This window comes from Phoca vitulina, unplaced genomic scaffold (assembly GCF_004348235.1).
Source record: "Phoca vitulina isolate PV1807 unplaced genomic scaffold, GSC_HSeal_1.0 scaffold29, whole genome shotgun sequence".
In the NCBI taxonomy this organism is placed as follows: Eukaryota; Metazoa; Chordata; class Mammalia; order Carnivora; family Phocidae; genus Phoca; species Phoca vitulina.
Window position 1 is genome coordinate 11244298 of NW_022589732.1, and position 15629 is coordinate 11259926.

The window sequence follows — 15629 nt, forward strand, 5'->3', positions numbered from 1 at the left end:
TGTGATTCTCACCAGAAGAACCTTACAGAGAATTCTAAATGTAAAGGCAGAGAAAGCTGTTTTCTGGGTGAAGCAGCTGGTGGCCAGAGGGGGGATCCAGAGCCCCACCTGCTCCACCATCCATGAGGCATCTACCCGGAACCCAGAGGAGAAGAGCGGGTCATGGTTTGGAAACTGCTGTGATGGGGGTTGGCCTGAAGGGTGGCGTTAACAGCCATCTTTCTTCCCACAGACATTATGGAACTCTAAAAATGTTTCTTCTTCCCTTCCTTCTCTTTCTCTGTGGATGTGTTGTGTAAGATAAATCTGTAGATACAGCTATAATTTTCCCACACATACACACAATGTTTAGTGTAATTTTACTAGAATATAGATCTTACCATCTGTTGGTACTGTGCAGGCAGATTCGCATGGTGGTGGTAACTAAAATAAAATATTAAAATGTATTAGTCTAATTCCAGAAAAAAAATAATCTAAAAAAGTATACCAACACAAAAATCTTAAAAGAATATGAACAGATGGTAACTTCCCCAATTTTTAGGTTCTAAAAATAATTTATAATATATAGGAACAAGGCAAGGTTCATTTTACTGCCAAAAAACAAATTCAGGCCCTTAGCTTTTGATTGCACACAGGAGGATAAATAAAAAGAAATGTTGTTTAAAATAACTGATTGATGCATATATAATGAATTTATATATACACACACATATACATAAAAAGTAGGCAGAGTGTTCTCATTGAAAAGTTATGATTGTTAACCAGTGGTTTTTCCCTTCCAACTTTTCTTATTCACCTCAACTTTGTCAGGATTCATATATAAAGATAAATCTAAATGTACTGGCTTCATTGTTAAATTATTCTTTTTCCTTGGACTACACCTCACTTACAAGGCAATAAAAAGTCAGACTTCATTTTCTTTTCCTTATTTAATATAGTAAATGAGAATAAGATTATCTATTTCAGTCTTTTGGTTAACCCAAATCAAATAATTAAAAATAATACAAAGGCAAAATTATTTCTTTCATGAATAGTTTACTACCTCACAAGAAAGTCTTTTCTAGGGGTTATGAACCACTCCTGCATGGTGCCTGAAACCTGACCACTTTCTTAGTCCTTGCTATAACCAAGTCAAGTAAGTTCCCATTAATTCTTTTGGAAGAAGGGCTTACGATAGGCACACGGGATTTGGATTAGTCGCTACCTTCTGGAATCATTTTGATAGTTACAATTGTACTATTTTCCCATTTAGAGTTGACTAGGACCCTTCTCAGCTTCTCCCTTCAGTCAAATGTCCACTTGTGTGTGTTCATGGTTTGTAATTTCAAGACTTCACACAATAACATGCATAGGGGAACTCCAATATTTGTTGAAAGAAGTACTTTCCCTCCCCATTGGCATCATTTTTTTTTTAGCCACCAAGTATGTTCTTTTTCAAGGAAAACTTTTACATACAGCATCCACAATAGCTTTGGCAGCATCAGGATCACACTTGAAGGGGCTCTCAGACACTGTAGTATTCATGCTATTAAATAAAACAAAAGTAGTCATGAGTCACAGTAACAAAACTTGTCTCTTCATAGTTAAAAAGCAACAGATAGAGATGGTAGGCCAGATGAGATTCAAGTTTGGTTTACTTGAATCTCAAGTTTACTCAAGTTGTAGGATACAAAATCAATATATACAAAAATCTGTTGTATTTTCCATACACTAATAATAAACTATCAGAAAGAAAAATTAAAGAAAACAATAACATTTACAGTTACATCAAAAAGAAAATACCTAGGAATAAATTTTTTTTTAAAGTAATCTCCATGTCCAACATGGAGCCCCATGCTCAAATTCACGACCCCGAGATGAAGAGCCACATGCTCTGAGCCAGCCAGCCAGGCACCCCAATTTGGGTGGGAAAGATGTATACACTGAAAACTATAAGACACTAATAAAAAGAGATTGAGGAAGACACAAATAAATGGAAAGATAGTCCATGGTCATGGGCTGGAAGAATTAATATGGTCAAAATATTCATACTACCCAAAGCAATCCACAGATTCAACGCAATCCCTATCAAAATTCAGTGGCATTTTTTCACAGAAACAGGACAAACCTAAAATTTGTGTGAAGCCACAAAAGACCCTGAATAGCCAAAACAATTTTGAGAAATAAAAGCAAAGCTGGAGGCCTCATACTTCCTGATTTCACGCCACAGTAATCAGAACAGTATGGTATTGGCATAAAAACAGATATACAGATCAAAGGAACAGGATAGAGAGCCCAGAAATAAAACCCATTCATATAAGGTCAATTAATTTACGATAAAGAAGCCAAGAATATACAATGAGAAAAGGACAGTCTCTTCAATAAACGGTGTTGGAAAAACTGGACAGCCAAACGCAAAAGAATGAAACTGGACCACTATCTTACATCATACACAAATATTAAATCAAAATAGGTGAGACTTGAATATAAGACCTGAAACCATAAAACTCCTAGAAGAAAACATAGGCAGTAAGCTCCTTGACATCAGTCTTGGGGATAAATTTTTGGATTTATCCAAAAGGCAAAGGCAAAAGCAAAAATAAACAAGTGGGACCATATCAAACTAAAAAGCACAGCAAAGGGAATCATCAACAAAATGAAAAGGCAACCTACTAAATGGGAGAAAATATCTGCAAAGCATATATCTGATAAGGGGTTAAGATCTAAAATATATAAAGAACTCATACAACAATAGCAAACAAACAATCTGATTAAAAAATGGGTAAGAGGATTGGATAGGAAATTTTCCAAAGAAGACATACAGATGACCAACAGGTACATGAAAAGGTGATCAACATCACTCATCATCAGGGAAATGCAAATCAAAACCACGGTGAGATGTCACCTCACACCTGTTAGAATGGCTATTATCAACAAGGTAAGAAATAACAAATGTCAGTAGGATGTAGAAAACAATGAAGCCCTTGTGCACTGTTGGTGGAAATGCAAATTGGAGCAGCCACTACAGAAAACAGTAGGAAGGGTCCTCAAAAAATTAAAAAAAGAACTACCCTATGATCCAGCAATTCCACTTCAAGTATTTACCTGAAGAAAGCGAAAACATGAAATAGAAAACATATATGCACCCTCATGTTCACTGCAGCCTGATTTACAACAAGACATGGACACAACCTAAAGATCCACCAATGAATAAATGGATAAAGAAATGTAGTAAATGTAGTATATATACACAATGGAATATTAGCCATGAAAGAGAATGAAATCTTGCCATTTGTGACAACATAGCTGGAACTTGAGGGCATTATGCTAAATGAAGTAAGTCACACAGAAAAAGAGAAGTATCATATGATCTCACTTATATATGGAATCTAAAAAAACAAAACAAAACAAAACCAAGTTCATGGATATAGAGAACATATTGGTGGTTACCTGAGGTGAGGTGAAGGGTGGATGGTGAAGGCGGTCAAAGGTACCAATTTTCAGTTACAACTAAGTCATGTGTATGTAATGTACAAGCACGGTAACTATAGTTAATAATACCATATTGCATATTTGAAACTAGCTAGGAAAGTGGATCTTGAAAGTTCTCATATCAAGAAAAAAAATGTTGTAACTGTGTGGTGATGGATGTTAACTGGACTTAATGGTGATCATTTTGCAATAAATACAAATATCGAATCATTACACTATATACCTGAAACTAACATAATATTATGTCAATTATACCCCAATGAAAAATAATTTTTTGAAAGTTGAAGATGGTAGATCAGATGAAATTCAAGTTTGATTCAGTGGAAAGCTTTCTCACCTATATTAAATATTCTCTTTATTTTGCCAAGGTATAGTTATTCTTGTTGCCAATTTTATTCAAGTACCTAAGCAAGTTCAAATTTAGAAATCTAAGACTGAATGCCCTGTAATTCTCACTGAAATAACTAAGCAATGCAAATTAAAATGAGAAACCTATCTTTCCAAATTAGACAAAAGCAAAAAATCCTATCAGTTCCTGTCAGTGCTGGTGAAGCATCTGAGATAAACTGTCCTAGTGGGAGCAACACTTGGTTCTTGGAGAAACATTTCTGGAAAATACGCTGATAAACTGTGTCCAAACCTTTTAAAAAGTCCATGTGCTTTGATAGAGAAGTTCTACCTCTCAGATTCAAACAGATTTAAACAATGATCTATAAATGTTCAATATATGCCATCTCACCATTGATAAGAATGAAAAGCTGAAAGTAACCAAAATGTCCAGCAATGGGGATGATTAAAAATGGTGTATCTAGGAGGTGGGATATTATACAGAGATGGAATGTTACATAATATTATAAAAATATTTTTAATGATATGAGGAAATACTTATAGTGTTAAATGTTTAAAAAATCATAAAACATGGGGCACCTGGTGGCTCAGTAGGTTAAGCATCTGCCTTTGGCTCAGGTCATGATCCCAGCGTCCTGGGATCAAGCCCTGAGTCGGGCTCTCTGCTCAGCGGGGAGCCTGCTTCTCCCCCTCCCTCTGCCTGCCATTCCCCCTGCTTGTGCTCTCTCTCTCTGTCAAATAAATAAATAAAAATCTTTTTAAAAAATAAATTAAAAAATTAAAAATCATAAGACAAATTATACATGCAATATAATCCTAATTATTTTTTAAAGTATTACACATACACACGAGGACTGTAAAAAAAAAAAAAAACACTCTAAATGTTAATAGGAATATCTATGGAAAAACTGATAAGGAGGATTTTTTAAAAATATAGGCTTTGTTTTTGTTTATCCATAGTTCAAAATTTCCTATATATTAATTATTATAGTACTAGTATAACATGGGTATGATAAGAAATAGTCTACTAAAATGAAAAAGGAAATATCTGCAGTTATCTGTTACTTAACATGCATTAAGGTCATTTCTATAGAAATAAGACACCACAAAAATTGAGAACTTAAAAGCAATGTCTTATGATTGTGCATTTTCACACAAATGTATAACTGCTCACTTTTTCTTCTGTTTGTGGAAAGACAGTGTTTTCACTTTATAGGACATTATCCTGACTCACAGAACAGAAGATGCCTGAGAATTATTTTTATACATTAGGGTTTTCCCATACTCAGAAAAAAATCTTACTGCCCAGATAACTTTTGACATTTAAAAAAATGAATATAATACACACACACACACACACATATATATATAGTTAGAAAATTCAGAAAGTCATAAAATGAAAGCCTTCCTCTCCTCTCCAGATGGTTGTCTTCAAAGGCAATTATAATTTATAGTTCTTCCCCCCTCCCAAAAAAATTTAGATATAAATACATAGATGCTGGTATTATGTGTGTGTGGGGGGGTGTTTATCTTGCATAAATAGGATCATATTAAATATACTACTAGGAACTTTGCTTTTCTCCCTTTATTTTGGGTATCATTCCATATCAATATATATAGATAATCTTTTAATGTGCCATACATACACTGGCACATGTTCTAGTATATAGATGTACTTAACCATTACATTTTTTTCCTAACATTTTGCTATTATAAATGACATAATGAACATCCTTATACATGGATCTTGGTGAACTGTGGATATATTCCTAGCAGTGGTGGTGTGAAGAAATACATGCAATTTTAATTTTTCTACTGGATCCTGTCAAATTGCCCTTCACAAAGGTATACCCATTTATACGCTCAACAGCTACATATGTATGTTCTTGGTATCCCTCGCTATCATCTGATTTTTTTTTTAATGTTTGCAAATGTAATGAGTGATATCATTATCTTGCTGAATTTTTTTTTTTTTTTTTTTTTTTTTTATGCAGCTTCTTTTATGTAAATTTCCTTCTCCTACCTTTTTTCTCCATCTATTGAGTTGTTAATCTTTATCTTACCAACTTGAACAAGCTGTTTATATATTAAAGAATTTAGCTCTTCATTGTATTTTGTTTAAAAAAAAAAAAAAAAAAAAAAAAAAAGAACGGGGAAAAATTGTCTCCTGATACATAAAAATATCACAAGTAAACCTTTCTTGTATGGATTTTGAGTTTGTGCTCTGTTTGGAAAGGCCTTCCCTGCTAATAAAGAAATTCACTTAGGGGCGCCTGGGTGGCTCAGTCAGTTAAGCGGGCCACTTTTGGCTCAGGAGATGGATCTCAGGGTCCTGGGATGGAGCCCCTTGTCGGGCTTCCCTGCTCAGGGGGGAGCCTGCTTCTCCCTCTGCTCATGCTCTTTCTCAAATAAATAAAATCTTAAAAAAAAAAAAAAAAAAGAAATTCACTTCTACTTTTTCTAGAATTTTTCACATCAAAATTTATGTGTCTGGCATTAAATACTGATGTAAGACAAAGGCTGTAAACTCAAACACCAACAGCTGCACCCAATTAACATAAGGGTGTAGAGAAGCTAACTGTAAGAAAATGTGCTGAGCTGCTTCTGAGGGGTGCTCCTAGAGCACCTGCCTGGTCACAGCACCTCTTAAAAACAAAACAGAACAGCCAGAACATGGTGATGGTTGCCAGGGTGCATCTCTGGCAAGGAGTATATGGAGCCAGATAGGGATCTAGCCTGTTTTCTTCCTAAACAGCCAGTGGGTCCAAAACCATTCATCCGTAATACTTTGTCATAAACTAATACATGTTTGGGTCTACCAAACTCTAAAGGACTGAGTGATTTGACTTTCTTCTTCAATATCAAACTTTCAGGAAAACAGTATTGTACATTTTCACACAAATGTATAACTGCTCACTTTTTCTTCTGTTTGTTTCCCTGCTGAGTGCAGAGCCTGATGCAGGGCTCAATCTCACCACCCCAAGATCATGACCTGAGCAGAAATCCAGAGTTGGCCGTTTAACCGACTGAGCCACCCAGGCAACCGCCCTGCATCTCTGTTACATGCTTGGCAAATATTTAACTGCTCGATAAATATAAGCTATAATTATTAGCAGTAATAAATTTTGTGTGCATGGTAGATACTGGTTAAGCTGCAATGCATCTTCTATATTTATATCAGAGAAAAACTCTTGCACTCAAAATTATTTTACTCACTACATTCTGAGCACCCCGATGTTAGGAAGCCTTTCCAGTTACCCTCACAAAGCTCTGATCTCACTGCCCCTTTTATAGTTTTAGTTTGTACTTGTTCAGAGAGTATCTTATGAGTACTTTTCAGTTGCTTACATATCTACCTTCCCACTCCTTTTAGCACTGACTGACAAAACCAGTTCTCTCTTTTCTAAGGGAATATAATGATACAGTGTGCTTATGTCATTAAAACCTTTGGAGCAAACTGGTCTGCTTTTTGTGTTAAACATGCAGAGAAGAGTTACTGCTTACCAACTGATTCCCTTTCCATCGGTTTTCTTTGTCACTAATGCTCTCCAATGGTCATGAGTGCTTTTAATAATATCAATTGCAAAATCCTGTAATTTGAAGAGATATGCATTACAATGACAGATAAGTGTTCTTTCCTTATTATCAACATTTTCCCAAAGACTGATAACTTTGTCTTTTCTGAATTCACTTCCTTGTGTCAAAAACGGAAGAGAAAATTTAAATGAATAAATCAATATCAAGGCTGTCTTATTTATGTCTTTAAACATTTGTTTTATGATTGTATAGTCTTTAAATGGTAACAATATAGTTAAAAAAAAAAACAACAAAAACCCCAATCTAGTTAAATTAGTTTCAATACAAACAGGCTTAAAGCTACACTTCTCTTTTTTTTTTTTTTTAAAGATTTTTTATTTATTTATTTGACAGAGAGAGACACAGCGAGAGAGGGAACACAAGCAGGGGGAGTGGGAGAGAGAGAAGCAGGCTTCCCGCATGCAGGGAGCCCGATGCGGGGCTCGATCCCAGGACCCTGGGATCATGACCTGAGCCGAAGGCAGACGCTCAAGGACTGAGCCACCCAGGCGCCCCATTAAAGCTACACTTCTAAATGACGCATTACCTTATCTTTAAATTCTGCATTGAAAGCAAACTGGTTTTCCGGTTTTCCTTCAGGAACCTTGTACCTTCTAAACCAGTCCACAGTAGCTTCCAGGTAGCCAGGTTTCAGCCGCTTGACATCATTAATATCTAAGAAGAGAATAAGCAGATTGTAAGATGCATATGTAATTATTCATGCAATAAAAATTTCAAGTACATACCTTGAGAGAGCTATGGAATGGATTATCAAGAAAGTAAAAGATAACAGAGCTAGCCACCTTGTTGAAAAGAGAGCACATACACATGAAAAGGAAATCATCCATGACTTTATTAAGGGAACAATTAATACAATAATTTCTATTGGAGGAGAGGAGGGAGAAATGACTGGGGGCTACATAATGAAAGAAGTAGTTTGGCAAGGTTGGGTAACGTCTATGAGAAGGGCAGGAGATACTAAAAAAGACAGCCTGAGGCTATATTCAGAGGTACACACCCCAATTACCAGAGACAAGAAAAATGGATTGCACTGAAATCCATTGATGGGTGATATATGAAATGAGACTAGACTTCTCGCTCTATAGGATAGGCATTCTATATCACAATGCTCTAGTTCTGGCCAACAGAAAAGTGTCCTGTTTAAAAAAACGTTTCAGGGCATCTGGGTGGCTCAGTCAGTTAAGTGTCTGACTCTTTTTTTTTAAGATTTTATTTATTTATTTGACAGAGAGTGAGCGCACAAGTAGGCAGAGCAGCAGGCAGAGGGAGAAGCAGGCTCCCCCACTGAGCAGGGAGCCCAACATGGGGCTCGATCCCAGGACCCCGGGATCACGACCTGTGCCAAAGACAGACACCCAACCGACTGAGCTACTCAGGCGCCTCAAGTGTCTGACTCTCTCTTTTTTTTTTAAGTGTCTGACTCTTGATTTCGGCTCAGGTCATGGTCGCAGGGTCGTGGGATTCAGCCCCTCGTAGGGCTCTGTGCTCAGCAAGGGAGTCTGCTTGAGATTCTCTCTCCCCTGCCCCTCCCCCCACTCATGCTGGCTGTCACGTGGGCTCTCTCAAAATAAATAAAAATCTTTTTTAAAATTTGTTTAAAAAATTAAAATTTTAAAATTTAAAAAAATTTTAAAACTTTTCAAGGTTTCTGTATAGCTATCAACAATGCCTAGCCTCAAAGTCCTCAAGCTAAACTTTAAATGACCAAACTGCTGTTTGATGCAAGCAAACAGAAGAAACAAGGGTTAAAAAACCAACCAAGAAAAGTATTATTGGAAGGAGGAGTACATTCAACAACAGAAGCGCATTTAAATTTTATAAAATACCTTTGCTTAAGTCTAATTTATAATCTGTGCAGTTAAAGAATATCATGCATTCTGTTATCATAGTACCACCAAAAGTATTGAAAGTTTACGAAGTGAACTGGGAAATGTTTAAACACTGATAAATTTCAAGGAACTTATAATTAACACAAAACGTGTCACCTGATGCCAAAATTTGAAAATCCAGAAATCTGAAATGCAAGTGTGGGCATTTTCCAACACCAACAACCAACTCTCTAGTTCTCCAGGTACCAACAGCAACTGGGTGTCCAATTCAATCCAACTGACGACCTGTACCTGGGGCCAGCGTTCAGTTCCCACAAGTGAAAGGGCTCTCAGTCCCACAAGACTGACCCCACTTCAGACACCAGTGGCCTCGAGGGCTCACAGGACTCCCTCCTCAGGTTTAATTTGCTAGAATGACTCCCAGAACTCAGGAAAACCCTTTACTTATGTTTACTGGTTTATTATAAAGTATACAACTCAGGAACAGCCAAATGGGAGACATGCACAGGGCAGGTGTTGGGGGCGGTGGGGGGTGGTGCAGAGCTTCCAGGCGCGCTCAGGTGGGTGTGCCATTCTCTCGGCACCTCCCACGTGTTCACCAACTCATAAGTGCTCCAAATGTCATCATTCCAGAGGCTTGGAGAGCTCAATCTCCAGTCTCCCCTCCCAGTCCCAGAGGCCAGTGGGTGGGCCTGAAAATTCCTACCCTCTAATCACTTGGTCTTTGATGACCAGCCCCAATCTGAGGCTAGCTAGGAGCCCCACCTAAGTCACCTCATTAGCATAAACTCAGGTTTGACGAGAAAGGCTCATTATGAATAACAAAATACACTCAGAAACACTCAGGAAATCAGGAAATTCCAGGAAGTTCTCTACCAGGAACTAGAGACAAAGACCAAATGTATTTTTGTATTATACCCCAGCCTGGAAAACTCTAGGAGCTGATCAACTCTGTAATTGTGAAGGGCCTTGAAAGGTATGCTGGATCTAGACTGGGGAACCCTGAACGCCAGACGCAGAAAAGAAAAGGTAGGAAAAAAAGAACCCAGTCAACTTTTGTTCCTCATCTTGCATGCTGTGTACACAAAGACAAAGCCAGTGGTCTGCAGAGCTACAGAGCGGTCTGCCTCCTAATGCCACATCAAGATCCTACCAAACAGCACCAGTTCTGTGCCGTTCCCTCCTGGGTTTGGCTTTCCTACTCAGCCAGGCAGCAGTGGTGGTGCAGCGTGCATGAACCCCAGGCTCACGTTCACCGGTTCCCATAAAGCAACAAGGCGATCTGGCTATCGTGGGCCCCACAATGACAAAGAGGATCAATGTGTCCAACCCGGTTGCTGCAGTCCTCTTCCAGGGCTCTGTGTGTATCTCTCCCAAAGTTGTGGCCAGTCGAGAGCTCTCTCCATCTAGGAACTCCAGTGATGGATGGCAGACAGACACTGTCTTGGGGTGACACTGAGGGAAAGCTGCACACTACTTGCACCATGGGGCCAGCCACCCAGAGAAAGTTTTCAGGCTTCGAATAGCCTCTACTGCAGGGAAATGACACCCCAGCAAAATGCCACTGACGTACTGACAGGTGTGGCTTCCCTAACTGTGGCCAGAGCATGCCACTTAGTGCCTGTGCTCTTATGTAAGCAGCACACGTGAAAATGGACACAGTGATCACGAGAATCACTGTCAAGGGGTATAAACAAATGGAATGAATGCATTCTCACTGTACAATATTTTAACAGTACGGAACTATCTGAAACAAAAAGTCAGTCTCTCTTTATCCTTCTCTCTTTCTGACTCTCTCTGACTCTTCTTCTGCTATCTCCTTCTGGCTACAGCTGAGAAAGGTTCTCTGCTTTCAAGGACTCATGGGATTAAATGGGGCCCATCTGGATAATCCAGGATACTCACTCCATCTCAAGGACCTAACCTTAATCACATCTGAAAGTCCATCTGCCATGTAAAGTAACCTATTCAGAGTTTCTGGGGATTAGGAGGAAGACAACTTTGGAAGGGGTGTGGCTTTATTCTGCTACTATAAAATTCTATAGGTTTTTGAAAAGTGCATAGTATCATATATCCACCATTACAGTGTCACCATTTGCGGTGAGCAGAGGACTGTCCACATCCTAATTCCCAGAACCTGTGAGTATGTCATGTTACATGGGAAGAGGGAATGAAGGTTGCAGATGGAATTAAGGTTACTAATCAGCTGATCTTGAAACTGGGAGATAATCCTGGGTTATCTGGCTGGGTTTAATCTTCAAGGTCTTTATGTGGAAGAGGAAGGCAGAAGAGTCAGGGAAGAAGACGTGATAAAGACTTGCCTTGGAATTGCTGGCTTTTAAGTGGGGACATGAATCAAGGAATGTGGGCAGCCTTTAGAAGCTAGAAAATGCAAGGAAAAATATTTCTCCTTAGAGCCTCCAGAAAGAACACAATCCTGCTGACACCTTGATTTTAGTCCAGTGAGACCCATTTCAGACAGGCAAAAGAAGACCAATTCAATAACTAAAATGGATTCGATCATTAACTAGAGTCATGATTAATATAAAAATAGTCATGATAACAAGACAGAGTTACAAGGTATAAACATTTCTTTTTCAAAAAGGACTCAGACAATCAAATTATAGCACTAACCCATCATTTATGGCCAACTGATTAATAATAATGCCAACACAATTCAATGGGGGAAAAGAATAGTCTTTTCAACAAATGGTGCTGGGACAAGTAGATGTCCATATCCAAAAGAATGATGCTGACCTCCCATTTCATACCATATACAAAAATTAACATAAAACAGATCAAGGACCTAAATGTGAGAGCTAAATTTATAACTCTTAGAAAGAAACGTTAAGTGTAAACCTTTGTGACCTTTGGACTAGAGGTAATGGTTTCTTAGATATGACACCAAAAGTAGAAGAAACAGAAAAAAAATTGATAAATTAGACTACACAAAAATGGAAAACTTGAGTGCTTTCATTAAGAAAATTAAAGGACAATCTACAAAATGGAAGAAAATACAGGTAAATCATGTATCTTGAAGGTCTAGTATCCAGAATACATAAAGAACTCTTAAACCCAACAATAAAACATACCACTACAATGGCTATAATAATAATAAAAAAAAAAAAGGTAACAAGTGGGCAAGGAAGTAGAGAAATCGGAACACTGATGGCCAGTGGCAGGACTGTAAAATGGTGCAGCTGCTTTGGAAGAGTTTGGCCATTCCAGAAAAGGCTAAACATGAGTCCCCATATGACTCAGCAGCTCCACTCTTAGGTATCTGTATCCGAGAGGATTAAAAGCATATGTCCACATAAACTTGTTCAGGAATGTTCATAGCAGCAGCATTATTCCTAACAGCCAAAAACAACCCAAATGTCTATCAACAGATGAATGGATAAACAAAATGTGGCATAGATCCATGCAATGGATAGAATTCAGCCATAAAAAGGAAGGACTGCTGATATGTGCTATAACATGGATGCACCTAGGCATTATGCTAAGTAAAAGAAACCAGACACAAAAAGCCCCACGTATATGAAATTCCACGTATATGAAATATCCAGGATAGGGAAATCCATGGAGACAGACAGCAGATTAGTGGTTGCCAGGGCCTGGGAAGAGCAGGGACTAGGGAGTGACCACTTAGAGGTAGTGTTTTCCTTTGGAGTGATGAAATGTCCTGAAACTAGACAGTGGTGATGGTCACGCAACCTTGTGAACGTATTAAATGCCACCAAACTGTACATTTTAAAATTGTTAAAACGGTGAATTTTGTGTTAAGTGGAGGTGGGGAATGAAGTCCTGATACGTGTTATGATGTAAATAAGCCTTGAAAACATGATGCTACATGAAAGAAGCCAGACAGACACATTATCATAGGATCCCACTTGTGCGAAATGTTCAGAACAGGCAAGTCCATAAAGACACACAATAGATTCATGGTTGCCAGGGACAGCGGGAAGTGGGAACTGGCAGTGACTGCTAATGGCTATGGGGCTTCCTCTTAGGGTGGGGAACATGTTCTGGAATGAGATAGTGGTGATAGTTGCACAACTGAGTGAATATATGAAAAATCATAGAATTGTATACTTTAAAACAGCAAATTTTATGGTATGCAGATCATATCTCAATAAAGAATATTTTTAAATAAATCAATAGAGCAAGTGAATGCTAGTATGTATAGAAGAAAGAGAGAAAACAGTCAACACAAACTACCAGTTTTTTTCTTTCCTGGAATGAAAGAGAAAGTTTAATTACTAGTTAATTACTAGGAAGTTCACTATGTGAAGTAACAATGCTTTGGTCCAATGTTTTGCTTCTCCGTTCTTGAACAGTTTGAGCTGTTGGGCTTATTCCTTATTGCTTACTGAAGGCAATTCTGTCATTATAGGTTAAGTTTGGTGGTGCATAAGATTTAGATATAGATCAGATCTTCAGATTTCCTTACCATTGTAATTGGCTGCATCAGGATCATCCACATTAATGGCAATGACTTTCCAGTCAGTTTCCCCTTCATCGATCATAGCCAGTACGCCCAGAACTTTCACCCTAATTATTTCACCTCTTGCACATACCTGAGAGTCAATAACCACAGTTAGGACAATACTACAGAATGAACCTTTGGAAGAAAAGTTTTACTTGGCAGATAACAGGAAATACGGAAAATGCCAAGTTCCTGCAAACTTACCTTAAGATTGTTCCTTTGAGCAATTTTTAAAAAAAGCTAAGCAAGCAAATCCCTGTCAGTCCCATCAAAATTGAAAATAGGTACCCTTATTACTTATAGGCCCTAAGAAAAGCAGTAGCATGGTTCAGGACAATTCATATTTTTTGAACTGTCACTCACTGTGCCAAAGAATAAATCCTCCATAATGTTTCAAACTCATACTTAAATGTGTTTTCTTGAAATAAGTCAGTCAGAGAAAGACAAATACCATATGATCTCACTCATATGTGGAATTCAAGAAAGAAAACAGATGAACATATGGGAAGGGGTAAAAGAAAAAAAGGAGAGAGGGAAACAAACCATAAGAGACTTTTAGTGACAGAGAACAAACTGAGGGTTGCTGGAGTAGGTGGGTGGAGGATGGGTTAGATGGGTGATGGGTATTAAGGAGGGCACTTGTTATGATGAGCACCGGGTGTTGTATGTAAGTGATGAATCACTGAATTCTACTCCCGAAACCAATATTGCACTATATGTTAACTAACTAGAATTTAAATAATAAATAAATAAATAAATAAATATGCTTTCTTTGCTTTTCACTTTGTAGAAATGACTGAATTAGGCAAATCATACAATATGACTTAACTTTATGAGTTAAAAACATTTCAGTTAACATTTCCCTGAGCCTGAGAAAGATCATAAAGAAATATAACTATAGTCATAATCTTAGAGCAGCCCTACTTGATAAAGAAATTCTGACCATGATAAAGAAATTCCAGCTCATCAGGGTTATCTTGCATAGGCCAATTCACTGACGGCTCCCAATCATTAGGCAAGGTTTGCCCTCCATTGAGATGAAATTTGCCTCCAGGTACTCTTCACCTACTGACTCGTCATCTGCATTCTGAAGCAATGCAGAACACACCTACGTCTCCCACATGTATGTACAGTCACACATGCGGATAGACACACTTTTCTAGACTAGGTTTCAATGCACAAATTATACAAATGCTTAGATGAACTAGAAGCTTTTAACTTATCAAAGAAACATCATTATTTTGCTAATACTCATATATTTTATTCACAGTATTTTTTAAAGGATGAACTTTGTACACCTCATGACCATCATCTTGACACTACAGAAAAATATTTCAGAGCCCATTACCTTACTTCCAATTTCACACACATCAATGGGATCATTGTCACCACAACAGCCAGTGTGTTTGTCATTGTGTCCTGGGTCTTCCCAAGTCTAAAGAGTAACAACAATAATAAGGCTGAGAGTATATCACTCCTATACATGCTACTGACAACGTGGATTGTGTTTGACATTAAAAGGTCACATCCCATGAGTCTTTCTGCAAAAATATGAATCTTCAGCTATTTTCTTCTCATCTTTAAGAAATTCTTTATTCACATCTAAGAATCTTCACTAGACAAAATAATTGTAATTAAATGCTAGGGCTCTATTATGCTAAATATGCTATGTTACATATATTAAACTAACTTTAAGCTTTAAAACAGAAAATGATCTTCTTTCTTTTTTAAAGTTTATTTATTTATTTATTTTATTTTTAGTAATCTCTACACCCAATGTGGGGGGCTCGAACTCTCTACCCTGAGATCAAGAGTCGCATGCTCTACTGACTGAGCCAGGCACACTCCCAATAAGGATCCTGTACAAAACAAACAAAAACCAACCACCTAATAGCTGA

General features: G+C 37.8%; 1 protein-coding gene across 1 annotated transcript in view; it reads right to left on the bottom strand.

Moving 5' to 3' along the window:
• The window catches only part of PPA1 (inorganic pyrophosphatase 1), a 34775-nt gene that overhangs the window by 598 nt on the left and 18548 nt on the right, over window positions 1-15629 (bottom strand). Inside the window, exons 5-10 of the mRNA XM_032423798.1 lie at window positions 15080-15166; window positions 13696-13822; window positions 7943-8070; window positions 7324-7409; window positions 1456-1525; window positions 381-423 (exon numbers count right to left, since the gene is read on the bottom strand). Of these exons, the coding sequence (XP_032279689.1) occupies window positions 381-423; window positions 1456-1525; window positions 7324-7409; window positions 7943-8070; window positions 13696-13822; window positions 15080-15166 (541 nt within the window). The remainder of the gene's footprint in view (window positions 1-380; window positions 424-1455; window positions 1526-7323; window positions 7410-7942; window positions 8071-13695; window positions 13823-15079; window positions 15167-15629) is intronic.